The sequence below is a fragment of the Neovison vison genome, chromosome 6, assembly GCF_020171115.1.
Source record: "Neovison vison isolate M4711 chromosome 6, ASM_NN_V1, whole genome shotgun sequence".
NCBI classification, from domain to species: domain Eukaryota; kingdom Metazoa; phylum Chordata; class Mammalia; order Carnivora; family Mustelidae; genus Neogale; species Neogale vison.
Window position 1 is genome coordinate 95,475,915 of NC_058096.1, and position 24,202 is coordinate 95,500,116.

The following is a 24,202-nucleotide window of genomic DNA, read 5'->3' on the forward strand; positions in this document are numbered from 1 at the left end:
TTGAATGAGCAGGGGGTTTTAATTCTTCAGATATATCATTACAAGTCCCCCAAAACATTTCTAACTATATTCTCACTTGACTAATGCACAGAAAAGCCGTGATACCACAAAACAATACTTAGAGCTGGTAAAAGAGACCAAATCTTCTGTCCCAGACGCCAGTGTGTTAGCTAAGACCTTTCTTTGCAGTTTCCCTTCAGCTTGAGTGGTGCCAAAGTTTTATATCAACCACTAAAACAATGGCACCATTTTTCCTTCCTCCCTTCCTTCCTTCCTTCCTCCTCCCTCTGTCCCTCCCTCCCTCCCTCCTTCCCTCCCTTCCTTCATTTAACACAGAGCCCTATCTCACCACTGTGAGATCAAGACTTGAGTCATGATCAAGACCTGAGCCAAGATCAAGAGTCAGACACTCAACCAACTGAGCCTCCCAGGTGTCCTAAGAATGGCTTCTTTAGAATAATGTTAGCAACAGAGTTGGTAAATATCTTTCCTTTCTAAAAAGACCTGACACCTCTTGACACTTGCTTCCTTTTCTTTTCAGGTGACAAGAAATTAGGGGTAATTCTGAATTTTCCAAACATTCTCATCCTTCACTTAATCTCTTTGTCGTCTTCTTTTGCAAGAGTATGTAGTCTACTTCTTGGATTAGTGTACAAAGCTGTGACTTTTTCCCCCAAATGCACATTCTACAGATGGGAAGCATGGTACAATGGAATGATTCTACGAGAAGGCACCATAAAACCAAGAGCATGCAACAGAGTTGCAACTCCATACTGCGGGCAAATCAGAAGTAATTTTCTACCTAGATCAGAGCTTAATTCATTAGCCCACATTAATTCACAAGTTCAATCCAATTTCTCGAAATGCAATAACACAATCTTCCAGCCTAATTATCTTCATCGACAGTATTTAAAAGCATTTGCTGAGACACATTTCTTTCTTGTGTCAGACAGGATCAACGTCAAGTGAACAGCTTGGGTGGACTACATTCCGTCTAATTGCAAAGGGCTGATATTTTAAGAAACAATGGTTTCTTGCAAGGGAGAACTTTTCCCCTGGGTAGATAATAAAGTGTCCCTCCCAATAAGGAAAGGTTTAAATGTATCTATTTACAATTGTTTTCAGATTCTCAAGAACGCAATTTTGTGTGTGTGTGTGTGTGTGTACTTTTTGACATTCTTTAGAATTGGAAATATTACAATATGGATGGCTATTACAGTAATTTTAACCACTAAGAGAAGTTTGGGGATCAGAGAAAGAACTTCTAAAAACAGAACAAAAAGAGATCATTCATAATGAAAATACCAACCCATCTCATGATGGGTATTTCCCTAGAAATAATCATGAGAAAAGGACTGGTTTGTTTTGAAGCCATTTATTTCAACAGCTCATTTACTAAAAACCCCCTGAATTTTAATCCAAAAACAGTCCATTTCTGTTTCCTTTTGATAACTGAAAGGGAAATCAACCCACCTTTTTAATAGGATTTTATTTACTTATTTGACAGAGAGAAACAGCGAAACAGGGAACACAAGCACAGGGAGTGGGAGAGGGAGAAGCAGGATCCCCACTGAGCAGGGAACCCAATGCAGGGCTCGATCCCAGGACCCTGAGTTCATGACCTGAGCCAAAGGCACGTGAGTTCATGACCTGAGCCAAAGGCACGCTTAACTAATGAGCCGCCCAGGCGCCCCTCAACACACATTTTTTTTTTTTTAATTTTATTTATTTATTTATTTATTTGACAGAGAGAGATCACAAGCAGGCAGAGGGAGAGGAGGAAGCAGGCTCCCCGCTGAGCAGAGAGCCCGATGCGGGCCTCGATCCCAGGACCCCGAGATCATGACCTGAGCCGAAGGCAGTGGCTCAACCCACTGAGCCACCCAGGCGCCCCAACACACATTTTTTTAAAAATTATTTTTTTAAGATCCTTTCAGGGGGAAATATCTTTTAAAAGCATTTTTGAAAGAACTCACAAGCAAAATTTAGTAAAAGGACAAAAGATATTTCTTATTCCTTGACTCAGGTTTAACTTTTATTTATTTTCTGTCTTCTAAAAGTCATTGCTGCCATTACACCTTTGCTTTGTGAGGTAGCCAGGTTCCTCCTAACACTGTTCACTAAGCTCAGTTTAATTCAGGCCCTGGGCCAATAACAAATCTACTTTTCCAGATGCAACACTTTAATACCTTAAATTTTGAAAGTAAAAGGCATCCTTTACGCCTTTGAAAACCAGTTCTAGCAGTGTTAAAGAAAACGAAACCAAACACAGAAAGAGCTTCAAATAGGCAGCACTGAAATTCATGTATTGGATGTAAACATTGTAATATACAATGAAGGACAAGGCCCAAATCCCACCATGTAGGCAATGGGACTACAGATATATTTTAAAAGATGGAGAGTCAATTAAGAAGCATATTATTTTGTTTTAAATCTGCTGTAATGCATAAAAGAGCAAGAATAGACAGCACTGGTGTTTGGCATTCATGAATCAAAAACCACACAGAAGTCACGTTCAAACTCAATGAACTTACCTTATAAACTTGTCCATATGTTCCATTTCCAACAAGTTCCACTAATTCAAAGATCCCTGCAGGGTCCTAAAAGAAAATAAACAAACAAAATTTCAAAACAATATTCCAGACATTGTCTTAAGCAAAAGCAAACATTTAAAATAAGCAAATAAATAACAACTTCAGCTTTGGGAGCGGTCATGTTTTAATTTTACTTGCTATTAAAATTTAAGTCAGCTGCAGCTATGAAACTCATCAAAATCCACTTTGTTTTCATTTTATATTTCTATGAGATATGTTTAAAGCAGACAAAAGGAGACATGACTTCCACCAAAACAGTAAAAAAGGAATGAACACATTTCTCACTACCAAATGGAAATACACTTGCAGGTACATCCGGATAAAATGAAAGACCCATCATCCTGGGAGGGGATTCTAATTTTTGAGATCTTTCCCTTTGAAATTTCTGGGCTGTCCATTTTGTTGAACGCAGTTAAGAAAGAGGTGTTTCTGTATTGTGGGGGAATCGTGTAGGGTAGTGAACGGTTCCCAAGAGCCCATGCAATCAACACGGCTGCCTCCCCCGAATGTCTTCCTTTGGCTTCACCTCGCCTCTCTACAACACCGATCCCTGCAACATATGTTCTGTGCCTAGTCTCCGGATCTTGTACTGCCCACAGGAAGAGTCCCTGCAGGATTTTGAATACCAACTGAATCGGAGATTTATGCACATCGTGACCACCAAACGGGAGGTCCCTCTAACCCTCTAACCTCAGAGGGTTAGGGTGGTATGGTGCTGTTAGGGTGCTCAATAAATGTCCAGTAATGGCTGCTATTTATTACTAAATTATTATCTCCCTGAATTGAAAAAAGTACAAAGCTTGTAAAATTCAAGTCAGAAGCATACACTTAATCTGACCTCTACTGCTACCTCAGTGGACAGAAATTGTTTCTCTAAGGGCCTAAATGAGGAATCACAAACTTAAATGTCCACAGAGGTAAATCAAGTAACACAAAGAATGAAGGGGGCAGCTGGGGTCTTCAGCAACCTGGAGAAGCCATGTCTCCCTCGGGCAGTGGCGGGGGCGGGGGGGATTGGGGGAGCGGAGTTGGTCACGTTGGTCACACAGCTGGACCCAGTTGAGATTATGTCTACCTATGAGCACTATATTGCCTGGTCTAAAGTTTTTCATTTTGTTTTGTTTCCAAGATGTCCTAATATTTAAATGTTAGGCACTAACTCACTTAAAAAAAAAAAAATGCTGAGGGAGGGACAAGTAAGAAAGACCAAAAAAGAGTCAACGCTGTTATGAGAGCACTGCCATATATCGTTAGGGTGACTGAGAGGCAGGGGAGGGAAAGCCTGGGCTTTGGATGCAGACAGACCTGGGTTGAACACCAGCTTTCCCTTGATCAGATGCATGACTATAGCACACGGTGACAGAGCAGCTCAGGCTCTGGGCAGATAAGATGGAAATGACCCCTGCCTTGCAGAGCTCTGATGAAGAGGGAGTAAGGGCTTAGCACCACAGCCCACACACAGCTGGCAATCTGTTCATGTCTCATAGCAATCATTTTTAAGCTGAAGAATAGCATGCCACTAGTAGCATTTAAAGGGTGAAGGGACGCTTCAGGGCTATTCGTGGGGAAGGAGCCAAATAGATTCCACGTGACAAGTGGGAGTTCTTTCAAGTTACAGTCTTTAGGTGCGCCTGGGTAGCTCAGTCGGTTAAGCAACTGACTCCTGATTTCTGCTCAGGTCATGATCCCGAAGTTCTGGAACTGAAACCTCTGTTGGGCTCCCTGCTCAGCAGGGAGTCTGCCTGCGGTTATCTCTTTCCTTCTCTCTCTGCCCCTCCCCCCACTTGCTCTCTCTCTCTCTCTCTCTCCCCCTCCCTCAAATGAAAAAATAAATCTTATAAATAAATTAAGTAAGTAAGTAAGTAAGTTATGGTGCCTTCAAAGATTCCACACAGAAAATAAAATAATAAAATAAAATAAAAACCTAACAGTTGAAGCACTTTACCCCTGAGAAAGAATTGTCATCCTTATAATCCCTTGTTCTAAAGCCATGAGGGCCAAAAACCCCATTCCAGACTCGACTCGGACTTCACAGCCTGAGAAGTCCAGAAGTTCCAGCCACACCGCACCAGGTCAGGGGGTGTGAACAGCGTTCCCAATGGAACCGTGTGACAGGAACCACGGTAAAGGCCCAGAGCTCTGGCGACAGAGACCCCGTAGCAGAAAGACCACCTGGGAGGCCTCAGGATGGGCAGGAAAATGATGCGTGTGAAACTGCTGGGCTGTCAGAGCAGCAGGTTCTATTACAAACAGAATTAGAAAGAAATGAGGGAACAGGAAAAAAAAGCCCACAAATGGTGGCAGCTGCTGTTTGTTTCTAAGCTGTGCTCCCAGTAGTTTGTTTGCTCAGTGGTGTTTCTGCAACAAATTTTGAGAGAGGTTCTACATTTGCTTGAAATATCTCAATTGTGTTTTCAACATTCATTTTTCTTCTTTTTTTTTTCCTTGACTAAAAAACAAAATTTGAACGAAAGAGAGAAGCAGGACAGTGATTACCACCTGCTCCAAGGAGCCTAGAATGCATAGGGGGAGGGGTGGGGTGGAAGGGGAGCACAGGAGCAGAAACAAGAAATGGAGCTGGGACCAGCTTCTATGCCCAGGGGCTGCCCTACCACACGGACCCATCCTCCGGGCTGAGGTTTAATAGGCTGGTCTCAGGTAGAACTAGGCTACTGACTTCTAGCTCTTTCCTTTCCTTGAACAGGCCACTAATGGGCCTATGGCTCAGTCCATTAGTGGACTGATGGCTCAGAACCAAGGAAGTGCAATGTCGAGACTTTTGTTCCTATTTCTAGGAAATGGGGTCTTTCCCCTGGACACACCCAAGGGGCTCAAAAGTTAAGGTCAGAGTAACCACAGTTGGACTGGCAACCCACCTTGGGTAGGCAAAGGTTGGTTGCCTTTGGTTGATTGTTTCCAACCAAACTGGAAACAATCATCAAATGAGGGTGGTTCCCCAGGAAATGGGACTCAGAATTGCAGAGATTTACAGAGGGAGTTTATGGGGGTATGCCTCGGAATCAAGACCAGTTAGGAGTGAAGGAAGAAGGACCGGACTGAGGAAAAGGAATGAGTTCAGCTGTTATGCAGTGGAACCAAAACTTCATCTGATCCCACAGGAGCTCTAGAGCTTGGGTGAACCTCCAAAATTACCCTACTCTGAGGTATAGGGGCCTTTGCACCCACCTCCACTGACTAGTCATTGCATGCAGGCTGTCCCCTGTCCCCAGCCCAAAGGTTATGATCTTGCATGAAGTGACAATCTTCTGCTAAGGACAATCTCCAGGTGACAACAATCACTAGCTGCCTATACTCTCAGCAGGTGGACAGTGAATGCCTCAGGTGCAGAGTGGAGATCTGGGTGATGTATCACAGCAACCACTACAAACATTGTGGCTAGAAATGAGTACCAGTTTGGAATTGGAAGAGAAACCTATAAGCATCTATCTTCTACGGAATGCCGACATTAATAAGACAGAATGGCACAACTGGAGTCATGGTATTTGCAAGGAGGGGGCTCTCTGAGACCTCAGAAAGCAGAATGCAGAGGTATTGTTCAGGGGCACTTGAACTAAGCCCCGATCCAAAGCTTCCCTCTCCCCTACCTCCACTCCAAGTACCTGGAGAGCTGAGGTTTGTGAACACTCCCTTACACAAATGAGTCAAATTGCTAGTTAGGCTTTTGTGGAATAGTGCTACAGCTTGAACATGGTAAGCACTCACTCCTCCGTTTTCTCCAGTCTTGGAGGACACTAACATAATTTCTCCCAAGAGTCACCAATGACTCAACCTCTTCTCTATAACAGTCTCTTCTCAGTCCTGTCCTAGTTGTTCCCTTTGAGGCACTACATGGCTGAGCACCATCACTCTTGTTGAAATACATCCCCTCCCTTGTCTTCTAGCATACCACTCAGTCTTTCGCAGAGATTCTGTTTCTTCCCCCTCCAGACCTTAAAGGTAGGCTAGCCCTGAAGGTTCAACCTCGTGTGGTTCACTAAGTGCTAATGAATTCATCTCCAAGTGTCCATTATAACCATGCACTCCACTCCCTTCACGCACCAAGCCTCACCTGCTCTTGCTGGGACTATTTACTTTCAATCAATTCTCCCCCCTTCACACCGAACATTTTTTTTTTTAAGATTTTATTTATTTATTTGACAGACAGAGATCACAGGTAGGCTGAGAGGCAGGCAGAGAGAGAGGAAGGGAAGCAGGCTCCCTGCTGAGCAGAGAGCCCGATGCAGGGCTCCATCCCAGGACCCTGAGATCATGACCTGAGCCGAAAGCAGAGGCTTTAACCCACTGAGCCACCCAGGCGCCCCCACACTGAACATTCTAAAATAGACACGACACACCATGCTTTAGGACCTTACACAATGACTGAAAGTCAAGGTCCTGTCATTCTTAGGCCCAGTCTTCATTCCCAGTCTCATGTTCCATCATTCCATGCTATAACCAATCACCTCAAACCACCCACCATTTCCCTGACACACCACACAGGCCGGGTCTCTTTGCCTGGGTTCACGACATCTGTCTGCCAAGATTATGACTTCTACCATTCTCCCCCAGGCAAGCCCATCCCTAAAAGCCCAGTATGCCACCGCCCCTGTGAAGCTTTTCTCAAATTAGCACCACCAACTCTCTGCCCCCACAGCATGTTGTACATAGCTCCTCTGTGATAACCATTTCACATAGTGCCACCCCTTCTTCCATTTCTTGCCCTCGATAAATTACAACTGCCCTGAAAAACAGGACTGTAACATATTTATTTTAGTATTTCCCAGCACATAGCATGGTGTCCACAACATAACTTCTAGACATAATTATCCACCAAATAAGGTTGATATCCCACTCCCAAATCTCCACAACACATGTGGAGGAAGCTGCGAAAAAAATGGGATCAGAATGTTGAGCCAAAGGTCAAGCAAACTTACATCATTTCTTTTTCAATCTAGACAAGGTGTCCCAGCCCCTACCCCCTCCATCCCCCTTACCCTGCTTCCAACTGCGCAAAACCATCACATGCATTAGCTCCTATGGTATTCCCAGCTCTAAAGAAAATTCATGAAGTGCATGAGTATAAGCTGTGCTTCAGGGGCGTTGAGAAGGCAGGCTGTCGGGATGCGGCCCCATGCAATGCAACGAGATAATATACCTAATAATCATGTTACAAAGACAGGAAAGCTAAAAGACAAGAATCAGCTTAATTCTCTCCTTGTGTTTGTTCAGCTACTCACAAAGCCAGGATGGAAGGCATGGAAGAAGGTTACATACACCAAGGAGGAAAGAGCAAATCACTGACATTTACCAAAGTCAGGAATCCCTGTTGGCTATACCTGCCTTTATTCAGATCTTAACCTTTGCTGGGAGATGGAGGAGAGAATTTAATTCTAAAGTAGAGTAGTTTACATTATTTCATAATAAAATATAACTACATATCAAAAGGCAAGCTGTTCCATAAAAGAAAATGCAACTTTTCAGCAAGTACGGATCAAGGCAAATTTGGTTTGCCACCCTAATAAAGACCACAGTAATAGCCCACAATTCACAAGCGTTTATACGCCAGACACTATTCTAAGCATTTTCCATGAGTAGGTCATTTAATTATTTTGGTTGTGTCACGTGGATGCTATTGTTGTCTTCATTTTATAGACAAGGCACAGAGAGGTAAACCAGGTGGTTCAGGTCACACCACCCATGGACGGCTGAGCTAGGATGGGTGCCTGGCCAGTCAGACCCCAAACCCTGGGCTTTTAACCATTTGGTACTCCATCAGCTTCATGGAATCAGCATTCCCAGCCCTTGCCTTACCACTTGTTAGCTCTCCAGCCTCGGGCAAGTTTCATAACTGTTCTGAGCTTCAGTTTCATCTTTTCTTTTTTTTTTTTTAAAGATTTTATTTATTTATTTGACAGACAGAGATCACAAGTAGACAGAGAGGCAGGCAGAGAGAGAAGAGGAAAGCAGGCTCCCTGCTGAGTGGAGAGCCTGATGCGGGGCTCGATCTCTGGACCCTGAGATCATGACTTGAGCCGAAGGCAGAGGCTTTAACCCACTGAGAGACCCAGGTGCCCCTCAGTTTCATCTTTAAAATGGGGATAATATTACCTCCCCCACAGGGTCACTGTGATGGCTCTGAAAAATCTCTAGACCAGCTCAGGGCCTGACACATAATATCATCTCAACAAACAGTAACCTCCTTCCTTCCTTTTTTTTTTCTCTTCGGAAACAAAAAAAGTTCATTTAATATACAAGGAATATGCCACAGAGAAATTCCATCTGTATTTCGTCTGTTTTCAACGAACAAAGCCAATAAAAGAAAACCTATTGTTTTTTAACCAACACCACCAACCGCTTGGCAAAGAGAGTCAAATATTTATGGACAAACAGATGTCTCTTTAGAAATTACTGAGAAATCAGGAAGGCACATTAACTTCTCTGGGCTCCTGGGATATTGGAGTAAATTCTCTCTTCCATCAGCTGATGCAATTCAGACGGCATCGGCAGCTCAATCCTGACTTCGCAGCAGAGCACAGAGATGGAAGACGTAGGGGTTCACGGTCTCCATCACGGAGTAATACTTTAATGCTTCCAAGCCCTCTGAATGACACTGGATTTATCAGAACACTAAATAACATCTCTACACTAAATCCCAAAGGTTGAGAAAGACCAACCTAAATATAAAACCAGGATGACTAGCTCCTTAGCATCATGAAGGATGATGTCTAGCCTTCCCAGCCCTTCTCCCTTCTCTGAAATGAAATTAAGAGAGGGATTGGGAGAGATCATGGCCAATGGCTTAGGTTCCAGACATCCTTTCTCCCAAACTCCTCTCAAAAACAGCCCGTTCTGTGACAGATCTTTCCCTTGGGGTCACCCATCCTTAGGCAGGGTGAGAGGGACCCCGACAGAGCATGAATGGCTGATACAGCTCCCAGAATGACTGCCCACCCCCAGATTCCTTACGGACATCTGTCAAATGACTGTGCTTACTCTAAACTTATGGGCCTTGAAAAGACCAAAATGTTATTTCTCTTAGAACCATATTTAGCAGCTGTTTCGTTCGGTTTCTGCCCTAACTGACAAGCATATGCTTACAAAAGCAAAACAGCACAAAGAAAACAGGAGCAGTAGGAGAACTCTCCATATTTATCTTGAGCCTTCAGGCTTTTCAATGCCATCGTTCTCCCAAAGTAAGGACAGTGCTGGGAAACACCGTAAGGATGTATAACATGACCCGATGCTAGCCCACACGGCGCTTACAGACAGGCAAGGTCCCTCGTTTTGCACTGACCTTCCCTCCTTCCAATGTAGGTATCTGAGGAGCCAAAGGTCTTACTTTCCACTTCAGGGTTTATTCAGTCCCTGAGTTCTACCTACACCCTCCACACCCCGCTACCTTCCAAAGTAGAAGGAAGGGTGCACTGGCCTCTGCCTCCTGGTGCTTCCAATCTGATGGAGGAATAGACACGAGCACATAATTACACGTGCACAGTCATTAAATTACAATTAAATTATAGTGACGAGCGACATGCAGGACAAAGGCAAGGTGCTCTGCGATATACCCGGGAGATCTAGAATATAACCCAGCTCTTCTTTATTAACACACTGTCCAAGCCAGCGTCTCAAATAGAACAGGTAATTCAAGTAAAAGAATATATTTAAAAATATAAAAATAAAACAATAATTGCTGGATTTTCTCATTTGATCATTTGTGCCGAACAAATTACATGATACGGACCTACCAGATGATTTACACAAAAAAGTTAGGGTTTGGTTTGGGATTCTCCTCTTTGCCAGGGTTATCTGACCTTTCACATTCGGGTTTTCCCATCTGTAAAATGGGATCATCCCGCTTGGCCTGCTTTCCTGGCAAGGCCGCATCCTGCATGTGAATGTGCTAGATCCCACCCCAGCTCCACATGTCCAGTGTTGAGCTTTGGGAAGGGTGGTACTGACTGCAGGCCAACTCCACAACACCCTCAACCCCCCAGCGTTGGGCCTGGCTAGATGGTATCAGTGTCCAAAACTGGCTCCTGGCAGGGTCAGGACACGGTCCCAGCCAAGCATCTAGCAACACCTTCCTTGATGATGGTGGCCTCTAGCTCATGGAACAGGGAGGTCAGAGCCTCCTCATCTCCTGCTTGGTTTGCCACCTGTTTCATTCCCCCTGCTACTGTGCAGCCATTGGTAGTGAAACATCCTCCCACACACCATGCTCCTGATCTCTTGCTCACTCAGGACACTGCAACTCCAGCCTATCCTCACAAAGGAAGCCTTTAAAATTAGGTCTGGGCATGCCTGGGTGGCTTATTCTCTTAAGCACCTGCCTTTGGCTCAGGTCATGATCCTGGAGTCCTGGGATCAAGGCCCACATCAGGCTCCCTGCTCCGCGGAGAGCCTGCTTCTCCCTCTCACTCTGCCTCTCCCTTCCCTGCTTTCTCTCACTTTCTCTCAGATTAAAAACAAAAAAACAAAAAAACAAAAAAAAAAACTTTAAAAAAATATATAAAAAATAAATAAAATGAGATCTGAAACCTGGCTCCTCAGAGTAATAGCTGTCCAACTGTAAGCTATAATTGTCATTATCACGGTCACTGGGACAGACGATGGCCTAAATGCTCTACATTTTTGTTTCTGCTTTTTCATGTTTAATCCTTACAGCAACCATGGGAAGTACAGGTTATGGATCCCCCCCATTTTCTGATAAAGAAAGTAAGGCTTCAAAAAATTAAGCAACGTCCCCCAAGTTAAATAGTGTGTGGTGGAGATAGCAGCCAAGACCAGGCTGTCACAGGAAGAGAAAAATACCTCCTGTCTTGAGGACTGTCTTGAGCCCCAGCAACAACAAATGAAAAGCGCTTAGCACGATGCACAGTAATGTTTCATAAATACAAGCCACTGATATTATTACTGCCATCACTGCTGGTATTATTCAAAGATGTCCAAGTGACAGCATTGGTTAGTAGACGTGAAAGTTAAATCTAGTTATTTTGAATGCAAGTCTGTCATCACTCACTTCTCTGCAAATGGCCAACGCTGAAATTAACTTGGGGTTTCAGAGATGGTCAAGACCTTGCGGTTTACCAATGGAACCAGAGGAGGGCCAGTGACCTCCAGCCAGGTAATGCGATGAGCCAAGCAGCTGGCAACCAGCAGTAAACTGTGCCAGTGGTTTCTCAGGGCTCCTGCCTTCACATCAGAGCCTGGAAGGACTTGTAACATTAACTTGGATATTTATTCTGATTTTGGTAGGCCAGTTGCTTTGATCCTTTTGTCAACTGTTAGGATGGGCCCTCCTCATGCTTCCTGATGCAGAGATCCTAAGCTGTGCCAACAGACCGGCCTGGGCACACGTGCAATGCACAAAGCCCACTACTCTGTTCAGAGACTATTTCCAACTGACCCGCTGTCAGGGAAAGACGTACTAACTCCATAAAGCGGACTGAGAAATTTCTCCAGGATACTAGGCCAAAATGTGAATTTTAGACAAGGATAGGGATGTTTACCTTCCAGAATATTCCTCAATTCTCCCACAGTCTGTTTAAGCTCAAACATGGTAATTTGCTGTAAAAGTCAGTATGTGTGTAAGGGCCCTTACCCTGGTCCCTTCCCTCCCATCATCAGGTTGTCCCAGAGATCATACAGCTATTTGGGGAAATGTATAATATAGTATATAGACATATGCAAACATGAGACCTCTCTAGGCTTCTTAGGACAGAGCTTTCCACGTTTCCTAAACCTGTATGGCTATGGAACAGCTTTTAAGGAAATTTCGTGTTTCTCTAAGTGCTGGTGTTCTGTGGAGCACAGGACAGAAAATGATAAGGTACAGAGCAATCTTTCCCTTCTGATCTCCACCTACCCAAAGTTTGCATCTTACCTGACTATAGCAGGGACTGCTCAATCACCCAATGTTCACTCTCCCATTGTTCCTTAGCAACAAAAATTCCAATTTTATTTGGGAAGGCAATGCAACCAAGTCAAAAACTACATGCCCTAGCTCCACTAAAACTAGGAGTAGATGTGTGACTAAGTTCTGGCCGATGTTATGTAAGCAGAATTACTGTGTATGAATTTCAGACAGGTTGCTGATACAGAGCAGACTTAGCTGAGAGAAAGACTCTTGTTTTCCACATTCCTCCTTCGACTGTCTGGAATGTAGATGTGATGGCTAGAACTCCGTAGCCATTTCTGACCTTAAGGTGAATTTAAGGACTGAAGCCTTTTGTTAGGTTGTTAGAGCTGAACGATAAAATAATCCTAAGCCTCTGATGACCATGGAAATACCATACACCACTGCTCTACTCTGTGTGGACCTCTCTGTCACGAGAGAGATACAAACTTCTACCTTCCTCCACTCACTAATATTTTAGATTCTCTGTTTGATGCAACTGAATTCCAATTGGTTTGCTTGAATTCTACCACTCAGATATTTTTATTTATTTATGTTTAACTAACAGCCCTTCTTTCTTTATTTTTTTTTTAAAGATTTTATTTATTATTTGACAGAGATCACAAGCAGACAGAGAGGCAGGCAGAGAGAGTGAGAGGAGGAAGCAGGCTCCCTGCAGAGCAGAGAGCCTGATGCAGGACTTGATCCCAGGACCCTGAGATCATGACCTGAGCCGAAGGCAGCGGCTTAACCCACTGACCCACCCAGGCGCCCAACAGCCCTTCTTTAAAGTAGTCCTCTCCATCAGCCTTTTGATCTTTGACAGGGATGACAGTCATTATGTTTGTTCAACAAATATTCCAGTTCTGCTGGTGTGTTATATGATATTAACCCCTGCCCCACCGCCCCCTTTCTCTCTCTCTCTCTCTCTTTCTCTCTCTCTCTCTCTCTAGGTTGGGTGTGGCCACATGATTTGCTTTTGCCATTGCAATGGGAGTGAAAGTAATGTGTCACTTTCAGATGGAACAGGAGATTGTTGTAGAAGGTACTGTGATGACTTTGAAAGCATTCATGGACACGAAATCTCCACTGGTCTGTGCCTTCGGGTAGCTGATGAATAGAATTCTCTCTTGATAAGCTCTGGACATGTGGCACGGTCAAGAAATAAACCTTAGCTACATTAAATCTCTAAGAATATTTGTCATCACAGTATATCCTAGCCTATGCTGACTGATAAACTAGAAATGACCAAATGGCGGTGGTACTAATAATCTCACTGCATAATGCCTTATGATTTCCGAGACGCTATTTCTGCAAAGAGCCACTTCTGACTGGACACATCTGAATCCCCAGACACTGTGCAGGCCATGTTGCAAAAATCATTTTATTTCATCTCTGCATTGATCCTGTTTACACCAGAGAAGACCAAAGCAAGGAGAGTAACCAACACAAGATCAATGTCCGATGCCAAAATGCACATCTTCCCCACAGTCTCCAACCCGCAACATCTAAAGCCAGCCCTGGGAAAATAAAAATGCTTACAGAGCTGGCTTGTGACACAGGAATTCCAAGAGCTCTTTGTTACCAGGAAAGGGGAGGAAAACATTAAAACACGGAGTTGGCATTCACACAGATGACCCCGTCCTATAAGCTTACACAGGGGCATGCTGGGGCTTGTAGTCCCTGCACCCCACTGAGGACAGCAGAACGGCAGGTCCCCCAGCTGCTCCTTTGAGTCCTTTGAACTCAAAACCTGCTTTTGAGCCACTGTCAAGGTAACCACGCAGCTGAAAATAACTAATTGGGCAACATTCTCTGACTGCTGGCATGGGTAGTTACAATCTCTGCATCTCCGTGGCAACCTGACTAGAATTCTGGTTATTCGCACAAAGAGAAACCAGTCTCCGTTCAGACCAGGGCTGCATTCTGTCTCTATTCCACTTTTCTCAGTACGAGCTGCTACTAAAGGAACAATGCTTCTTTTATGAAGAAGGTTTATTCCTGGTCTGTGGCCGAACAGCATTTTCGTAATCTGGAAAAATTTGGAAAGGGGGAAAATGGTAATGTATCCTTTATTGCCACACACAGAGAGGTTTTATTAAGATAGGCTCTATTACAAACAACAGTGAAGGTCACCGTGGAGTAAGTGACCTAGAATCGGGCCCCGGAATTCTATGCAAATGTCAATGGCATCATTCAGGAATGTGTGCCTAACAACTCATCGCGATAAATTGACCCGTGCTCATGTCCTGGGCACCGACACGGAGCCCAGTGGCTCTGCTGGCCACTGGGATGCTCCACCATCCCACCCCACTGGGTATCTGTCATGAGGGAACATATGCTGGGGGACCTGCTGTGATCCATTTCTCCAGTACCCTGCTCAGACAGGAGAAGGGATAGAGTGTCACAGCCCTGCTCCAACCAGCCGAACAGGTTGAACACAACATAAATGCTAAGGGAGTTCAGATGGGGGGGAAACCAATTCAGACTGATCCAGCCAAGGAAGGCTGAAAGGAAGTGGTGGGCATCAGGAGGGACTTGGGAATACAAACAGGATTTGCAGAAGTAAAGAGAGCTGAGGAGAGGGACAAAAATTGTATTCTTAACGGTGTCATTTAAAAAGGATACATGCTAATTGCCTGTAGCACTTCTGTCAGAAAGGACAAAAGGTCAGAAACATGCCACTCTCAGGACAGCACCTTCATTCAGCAAGTTTTACCTCATTTTTGGAAACCATGATTCCATAAGCATTTCATAAGGCAGACAGATTTCAAGTACTAAACACACATGCCAAAAACAACAGGATAGACACCCATGGGCTAAAGGATTTATAAGGCCACCAATTTTTTTTAACAAAATGCTACATGTGTTCCAGGCAACAAAGGAACCAGTATATTAATGGCATTGCTGTAATAATTTGCTTACATCCACCTTCCACCCTCACTTATGCCCCTCCCACCACAGAGGAGGGGCCAGGCTCTCTCCAAATTAATATCCTTAGCGACATGCACAGCACCCAGGCTAGCAAAGGCACTAAATAAAACATTGGTTAAGTCAATAAATAATTTTATCCAGACTGACAAGTTATTTACTTTTTCACTGGTGAAATAAAGACGTAAATATGGAAGACTATATATCATGAAGATATGGAGACAAATTCCTCAGGAGTACGTAGCTGGTTACCAGAGAAAGTGTGAAGCCACATTCAAACATGGAAAGGCTTCCTGGAAGCTCATTTTCCACAAGGAAAATGAGTGTTGTTATTTTCATATATTTGGTTACATGTGGGTAAGTTTGTATCAATATTTTTTCAGCAGAGGTACCGTAGTCAGCCTACCAGAATGAGGGTTGTAATTGAGTCCCCTTCACCAATTTGGTATTTGGTAGAAATAGCAAGAAGCACATTGTCTACCAATACCACTTATATCTCTGATCTTCAAATACAGTAAATGTTCTTTTTTTTTAAGGTGTATCTATTTATTTGAGAGAGAGCGAGCATACACGAAGGGGAAGGACAAAGGGAGAGGGGGAGAGAGTCTCAAGCCGACTCTGCCCCATGGAGCCCAACACAGGGCTCGATCCCACAACCCTGAGATCAAGACCTGAGCTGAAATCAAGAGCCAGACGCTTCACCGACCGTGCCCTCCAGGCACCCCAGGAAATGCTCTTTATTTCTCCTCTGTCATTCAGAACTTGCCATTACTTAGATGAGACCCGGACAGTGGTTTAATTTTCCATTGTCCACACAGAGAAGATTCTAAGGAAAGGAATAATTTAAAAAAAAAAAAAAAGAAGAAGAAAAGATAACAAAAGAAATACTTCAAAAACAAAACCAAAAACCAAAATATTTCGAACAGTCAGGTGTCATTCACATCCGGATGGCTAATTGCGATCAGACACGTCTACTAAAGCTGGGGCTCTAGGACCCACGTTAGACAACACTGTTATTCTAGTATCTCTTAGTGATGTCTCCACTGAAAAGAGAATAAGACTCTCTACAAATTATTGTCTTACTTTTCACCAATATAAAAATACCCCCGTTCCTCCCCCAATTCCTTGGATTAGTAAAGTTGTCCTATGAGGCAAAAAGGATCATTCTAGTTCTCAAATAGAGATGGTCTAGTGGTCACACTCATGCTAAATAAAGGAGCTGAACATTTTTGTTTTGTGCACTTTTCAGTATATAGTTCATAATCAAAAGGGTCAAAATAATGTAATCACAAAGAAGACAGCTTCCATAGGAACAGACAGAAGCAGCAACCCACCAATTAAAATATCAGTTCCCTATCCTAGGAGTGCCTAGGAGCTCAGTGAGGCCTAGCTAAAACCCTCTTAGGTAAAAGTCTTTTGTTACAGCACAGAAATTCCTGCCCTGATTATTGAATTCCACTCAGCAGTGGAATTGTGCCATCACAAGGTACAATTCTTGTATAGTATCTACTCCAATGACTACTGTTTGCCCGGGAATATGTAAGTAAAAGAAATCTATGGCCGCATCCCCAAAACCTGACATCATCTCTCATGTCTTCCACACTTGTTACAGAAATCTTCCAGAGATAGATCCTTCAAAGACCCTCTTCTGCACCCTTCTCAGCTGCTGGTGGTGCATTTTCAAGACAAGAAGCCTGGGGGGTATGTGGCTGGGTATATTGTTAGGAAGGTGGGATTTTTGTGCCACTGATTGTCAAGGCAAACAATGAATTAATTATGGCAATGACTGAAAAATCTGCAGGCCATTAGAGTAAACTTTCTCTCTTGAGTAGAACCATTTGGCTTGTACCAAAGCCACCTGCAGACTGAGATTCTAACAATTAAGTGTAAGGCATGGGAGGTTCTAGCAAGGTGGGGAGACACTAGTTTTCTTCTCCACAGCATCTCCTGGGTGAAGGTGGAGTAATTCTAAGTTCTCCATGCGAGAAACACACAGAGTTAAAAGGGAGACAAACCGTAAGAGACTCTTGACCTCAGGAAACAAACTGGGGTTGCTGGAGGGGATGGGAGTGGGAGAATTGGGGGGGGGGGTGCTGGGTGATGAACATGGGGGACGGTACCACACTATGGTGAGCGCTGTGAATTGTTTAAGACTGATGAATCACAGACCGCTACCCCTGAAACAAATAATACATTACATATTTATAAAAATAAACAAACAAAATAAATAAAATATGACACTGTATTTAAGTAGAAAAAAATTAAAAATAAAATAAAATAAAATGGCTTACTGGTGCAGAACTGGGGCTCCAGGTAAAACCAAAGCAATGGTGGCGCCCTCAGTAATACTGACAGAGGAGATGAGGCAGGGGGAACCTTTCCAAAGTAGAGAAAAGATCCCTGCCAGTGAACTACCTGGCTATTTGACATGCTTTTTTTACGTTAATCATCTCTGGGAATAACAGAAAATGACTGAATGGCCAACACACTGTCCGGGGTGGAGCTGGTGAGCCTGCCCTCAGCCTCCATCTCTTAGTACTACCTCATTCCACCAGAGGTTGGGTCTTTGTCTCCTGCTTAAAGGAGCTTCCTCTTGCCTTGTTGGAGAAGGCCACCGGACCTCACTGCATCTCAACAACCACGGCTAAGAGCCCGGGCTGAGAGCCTTATTTTTATAACCCAAAACTTGCTGCTGACACACATTATAAGCCAGAGAGACTCTCCCCCTGTTAGAGTTGGGGCTCTAAGAAGTACTAGAAAGCATATTTAAGAATGTAATTCACTTATTTTTAAAACTGGTTACAAAAAGGTAGAAAGAGCCCTGGCACCACAGAAATCCTTTCAATCCGAATTTTAGATCCTGCTTCTTACTAGCTGTGTGACTTTGAGCAAGCTGCTTACTTTGGTGAGTTTCCCGAAGTTTTTGGGAATTAAAAGTATCTACCATATAGGGTACTTCTTCCCCTACCACGTCTGCACACACTCACACACACAGTTCCTGCTCTACTTCAACTACTTTCCTTTCTTTTTTAAGATTTTATTTATTTATTTAAGAGAGAGAGAGAGAACGCTTGCAAGTGGGGGGAGGGGGGAGCAGAAGCAGAGGGAGAGGAAGAAGCAAACTCCTTACTGAGCAGGGAGCCCAAGGTAGGGCTTGATCCCAGGAGCCCGAGATCGACCTGAGCTGCTTAACCAACTGAGCCACCCGGATGCCCCTCAACTACTTTCAATTAGTCTGTGCACAAGCGACTTCTTACAAGCTGGTTTTCACCTTCAAATCGTATGAGACCTCACATCCAAGCCCTTCCTCAAACTCACCTCCTTCTTCCTAGCAGAGCTTAGTTGTCCCTCCTCTGTGTTCACACAGTATTTGTTCTAGAAAAGTACCATAGCACCTGCCATATATGGCAATTATGCATTTAACTGTCTGACTCCCCCTCTCGACTATAAGTAAGTTAACTTGAGGTATTTCTGAGTCATACTGATAGCTCTGGCTTCTAAAAGAAGGTCCTCAATATGTGTTAAATGAATAAATGAGTATATGTTAACAATGCTTGTTTCTTGAGCACTTACTTTGTGACTCGGCGTTTACATGCATTATTTGTAACGCTGGCCAGAGTTCTATAAAGTGGACATGAAAATTGTAATTTTACGGATGAGAACCTAGAGGTTCAAACACAGCAAACAAGTGATTAAAGTCAGAGTTGGACCAACCTACAATCTGCCTACAAAGAACTTAGTACAACACCTACTACTCATCAGGGCCTCAAAAAAATGGCATCTTTCTTCCTTTTGTGCAATCAATAATAAGGGTATGACTTTCATAGTGTATCAGAAACTAGGCTCATTGGTGTTGGTTAACACTAACCTAGAAAATTTTAAAGAAAACTCATTTTACCAAATTCTGCCTAGCACTCAAGATCAGTTTGGTTTTTTTTTTTTCACTCACTCATTAGTCATTTCCAAAACATTTTCTAAGTGCCTGTTCTAGCCCAGCTCTGTACTGTGCATTGGGGGATCTCCAAATAAGAAGTCACAATCCCAGTCTTCCAGGAGCAGACACCAGGAGGTACCGGCCTTTGTAGAGTGCCTGCTATGGGAACTTCTGAGTGCCTCAAAGCACAGATTCTTAATGGGCAGATGTTACACACCCATTAAGTCTGCCATTAGGGGGATCTATGAATCATTTAATGGAACACAGGGCAGCCTGCTCTGTGCAATGTATGTGGCCACAGAAGATTCTTTTAGGAAGATAATGTTCATGTTACAGTTGAGAGCAGCCCACACGTGGACTCCTGCCACCTGGGGTAATGAAGTGAGTCCTTAGGGAACAGATCAGAGTTTCCAAAGGAAGGGAAATATGGCTGCCACGTAGCAAAACACTGAAAAACAAGACATCAAAGCCATCCATCAATGAGATTTTACCACACATGTCCTTACCACACATGCCCTGCCAACCTGTCCCTGGAGGAGTCCCTTATTTCCACCAACCCATTATGTCCACCTTAAGACCGGCAACCTGGTGTGCCTCTGCTCACAACACCAAAAGGCACCCTTCACACAGCATCCTGTGTAAATCGCACCCTGAAGCATAGCACAGTGTGATGGGAATATGTCTTGAAAGATGTGTAACAGAAGTGGTCCTGGCTACCAAAGGAGCTCAGATTCCCAAACACCTTCAATGGCCACGCCATGATCGGCAAATCCAATTTTTAGGCAACACGTGGGAAGTCTACTATGCTTTTCCAGCACTGACTGGCTTCAGCAAAGCAAAGTCTATTGATCAAGGTGCATCTTTCTGCCCAAAAGCTTGATCATGCAATCAGTCACATAAAAGAGACCTTGACAAATCACCTCAGCACTTTAATTTAGCTATTAAAATGCCACCCGACTGAATAGTCTTGCCAGATCTCCACTCACTGTTAATAACTGCCATAACAACATCGCTGTGTGGCTTTGTGAAAGCCACACAGAAATGGTTGAAAGTGGATAATAAATAATAATGGTCTAAGACTGCAGTCTCATTTTATGTCCTTTGTCACATAACCACGCCTAATCTGTGTTCTATACCTTCAGTTCTCCCCATCATTTCTCATGGACTGAGCAATTATTGTTTACAAACCCCTCTGAAGAACCCCTGCTTCATAGGGTCTCCCACATAGCCACCCAACTAATAGAACTAAATGCCTCAGGCAGGTATAGAAGCTGCCAACAAGCTGCACTTGGCATTTGCTTCCAAGGAAGAATGTGATGTTGGGTGATGTTGGTCATTCCACCTCTTGTAGGTGAAAGTCTGAGACCATCACCCTGATTAGCTGAAAGGATGCATGTTAACCTAACACCTGCCCTTCGTGAAATGAATGTGCTGGCTTGTAGCTATTGTAAGGGTTAGAATATTCTATTCCAAGTATGCCACTTTGACATATGGATTATTTTGAGCTGAAGACAAAGGAAAGGAAGCAGACACACAGATACACACACTCTGCCCTCTCCCTCTCTACCAGGAAGGGCAGAAAAATTCTTATCAACTCCCAGAGACAACCTTAAGCTCTTATAGCCCAGAGACACACCAAAGGAACCTACACAGTAAATCTTACTAATGAGCCCATATCTTCCATTATCTTCCTCTAAATGTTCACCTTCCCACAATGCACTCCTGGAAGCTTTAAATGCTTTTCCTTCATTTTGTCACTTGTCTACAAATTTATTGCTTTTCTGGTAAGAGTTGTTATGTAAGTCCAAGTTTTAACTACCTCTTTGAGTTACTCATCACTGAATTCTCATCTGTATGCACAATGTACCTGTTAAAAAACTCCATGTTTCTATTGTTAATCTTTCTTTTATCAGTCTAATCTGCAAGGCCCCAACGAATGAACCAAAGATGAGTGGAGAGAAAAAAAGGGTTTTTTTCCTCCCCTACACTATCTTCTGTCAAATAATTCTTAACCTGTGCCCATGAGGGGTACAAGGCCTGTGAATCTCCTGAAACTAGATTCCATGTTCTGTGCATGTGCATTTCCTTTAGGGAAGGGAATCCAAACATTTGATCATCTGAAAGGACACTAATATCCAGACTCTCAGTTGACCCTGCAATAATCCTTCAACATGAGCTAAAGTGGTGATACACTCACCTCCATTTCATAAGGGAAGAATAAACTCTGAGTTATATTACTCATCTGAGTCATCTCAGAAAGGTCAGGGAGCCCTCCCACTCCTAATCCACATCCTTTTTTTTTTTTTTTTTAATTAAAGGTTTATTTATTTATTTGAGAGAAAGAGAGAGGGCAAGCATACAAGCAGGGGGAGGAGCAGAGGGAGAGAGAGAAACTTAAGCAGACTCGAGCTGAGTGCACAGCCTGATGAGAGGCTGAACCCCATGACCCTGAGATCATGACCTGAGCCAAAGCCATGAGTCAGATGTCTAACCACCTGAGCCAGCCACACTCCTAATCCACATCTTTACATGGACTGCATCCACCATCTTCAGGACCCACCCTGCACAGACCACCTTAGTTGGGATAACTTACCTCTCACCTAGACACTAAGTCCTGAGGACAAACTATTTTTATCTATTTCCTATCATCTCTGTGTGTATTAGGGGAAGGGGCATTTGTGTATAACAAATAACCATAATCAGTTTATTGATGGGAAATACCTTTGGTTTTTAGAAATACCTATTTCTATTTTCTTTCACAAGATACTCATAAGACAGAATTTTTTTAATGACTGTATATAAGGCCATAAGATGTGAGGGGACAAGCCTTCGACAAACCTGTAACAGATAACAGGATAAGCCTGCTAGGTGACAGAGAGAAACTTCAACATCTGGAAGTTCCCAATACTCTATAATTGCTGAAGACCGACTAAAATTCTAACAAAGTAACAGCTCAAAACCTCCTTTCAAGTCCTCACAAAATCAACTAACTCATTCGAAAAAATATTAAGTCACTGTACCGGGGTTTTACAGAGAACAAAAAGATCAATCAGGTGTGGGCTCTGCCCTCAGTGAGCTTAGGGTGTATGCTTAGCAGGAGAAAAACCACTAAGCAAGAACACCTGCCCCTTCACAGCTTCCCAGAATGTCTCCTGGTTTCCAGTCCTAAAGTTGCAGAGACTGTGCTCATCTCTCAATAAAACAATATCTGGTCAATGGGTACATAGAAAAGAATGCATATTTGACCCCAAAGCTCAAAACAAAATGTGAGGTGAAAGTTTCAAGTCACACTTAAAACTCAGTTAGCATAAAAGCAGAATGATGTGTACATGATTTTGCAAAGTGCCTGATTCAGCCAACAAGGAGGGTGACCAGAAAGCTAAGGTGTGAGCATTTTATAGCCTAACAAAAGAGCTTACTCATTGGTATTTTTACTGTTTTAGCTACACGCTAAGAAATTGATTGGGGATTTGGAGTTGACATGTAGCAGAGTCTAATTTTTCTCATTAAAAAAAAAAAGAAAGAAAGAAAGAAAGAAGATCTCCCCCAAGTAGTTTTTCAGGAAAATTAATGCCTATATCTATGACATAGTTACCAAAGAGTTAGAAGCACCCAAACGAGGACAAGTTAAGCTTTGGCAATTGAGAGAAGGGAAGACATTATTTCTAATAGGTAAGAGGGCCTAAGTTTGAGCTCAGACATTGAAAGGCAACATATAGACAAATATGTATTGGTAGGGATTGCCCAGCAGAAGGACTAAAAATTGGGCAGAAAAGTTCAGGGCAGGGAAAATGTAAAGGCTACATGAAGCAACCAATGGAGAGTTGGTATATCCAACAAGTTCTAGTATTCACAGTTTCCTAAGTTTTCACAAGAGCCAAACTGGTGGCTATGAGAAAGGATGGGGGGAGAGTTTGATGAGAGCAAGCAAAGTTAATGACAGAAATCCCCCCCAAAGCTAACAAGGGTCCACCTAAGAGAAAGGCACAGTGATATAATCAATGTGCAGTAATTCAACGTATGAAAACAGCACATCCTTGGATCTATCCAAAGACCATCGGTTTTGATTCTAACTTGCTTTAAAAAAAAAAATACAGTTATCACACACGAGGATCTTTCCAATGCATTCTCTTGTCTTCTAAGAAAGGAAAATTTCAACCATTTTATTGGGCACAAAAATAACCATCCTAGTCTGTTTCTGTCTTATTGTCCAATAAAAACAATGGCCTTTTCCCTTCAACACAATGTGGCATGCCCATATAAGTCACATTTCTAAGAACCATGGTAAGAGGGCCACTTTATCAGTCTATCTGAGGGCAGACAGCCCTTTCAACCCTCTCTCCTCGCTCAGTGCCCCCTCTCTGTTGCACAAGTACAAACACATGGAGAATGTGAGGAATGTATCTAAGCTTGGCAGAGCTTCCCGCATTCTGCCTGTAGAAGTGCCCCCGAATGGTGCTAACTGAAGCAAAACAGCCATAGAGGCAAAATGCAATCTCGAGGTCGGTGCAGACCCAGCTGCCCTTGTCTCTTAGACATTCCTGGCTGGAATCCCACTGAGCAAATGTGGGGGAAGAGCAGACAAGACAGACTGGAGGATCAGGAAATACCCAGCTGCGCCAGGAGAGAGCAATCACCAAACCCCTAAGCTAAGCAGGCAAACAGCAATTTTCCTCCAGGGGTGCCCCTAAAGGCTGACCCGTAAATTATCCCAGGCTACTTCTTCGCAGTCATGCTCCAACAGGACTGCTGCTTTTTAAACCCCGCCTCTTGTTACAGGGGGTCAGGAGGTCCACAAGCACCGCTTTTGCTATTCCACCTAAATCGCAATAGAATAATGTCACCCCC

At 43.5% G+C, this 24,202-nt stretch overlaps 1 protein-coding gene across 5 annotated transcripts in view; it reads right to left on the reverse strand.

Moving 5' to 3' along the window:
* Positions 1-24,202, reverse strand: part of TNIK (TRAF2 and NCK interacting kinase) — a 388,557-nt gene that overhangs the window by 303,555 nt on the left and 60,800 nt on the right. For all 5 annotated transcript variants that reach the window (XM_044251788.1, XM_044251786.1, XM_044251789.1 and 2 more), the window contains exon 2: positions 2,535-2,600. In XM_044251788.1, the coding sequence (XP_044107723.1) occupies positions 2,535-2,600 (66 nt within the window). The remainder of the gene's footprint in view (positions 1-2,534; positions 2,601-24,202) is intronic.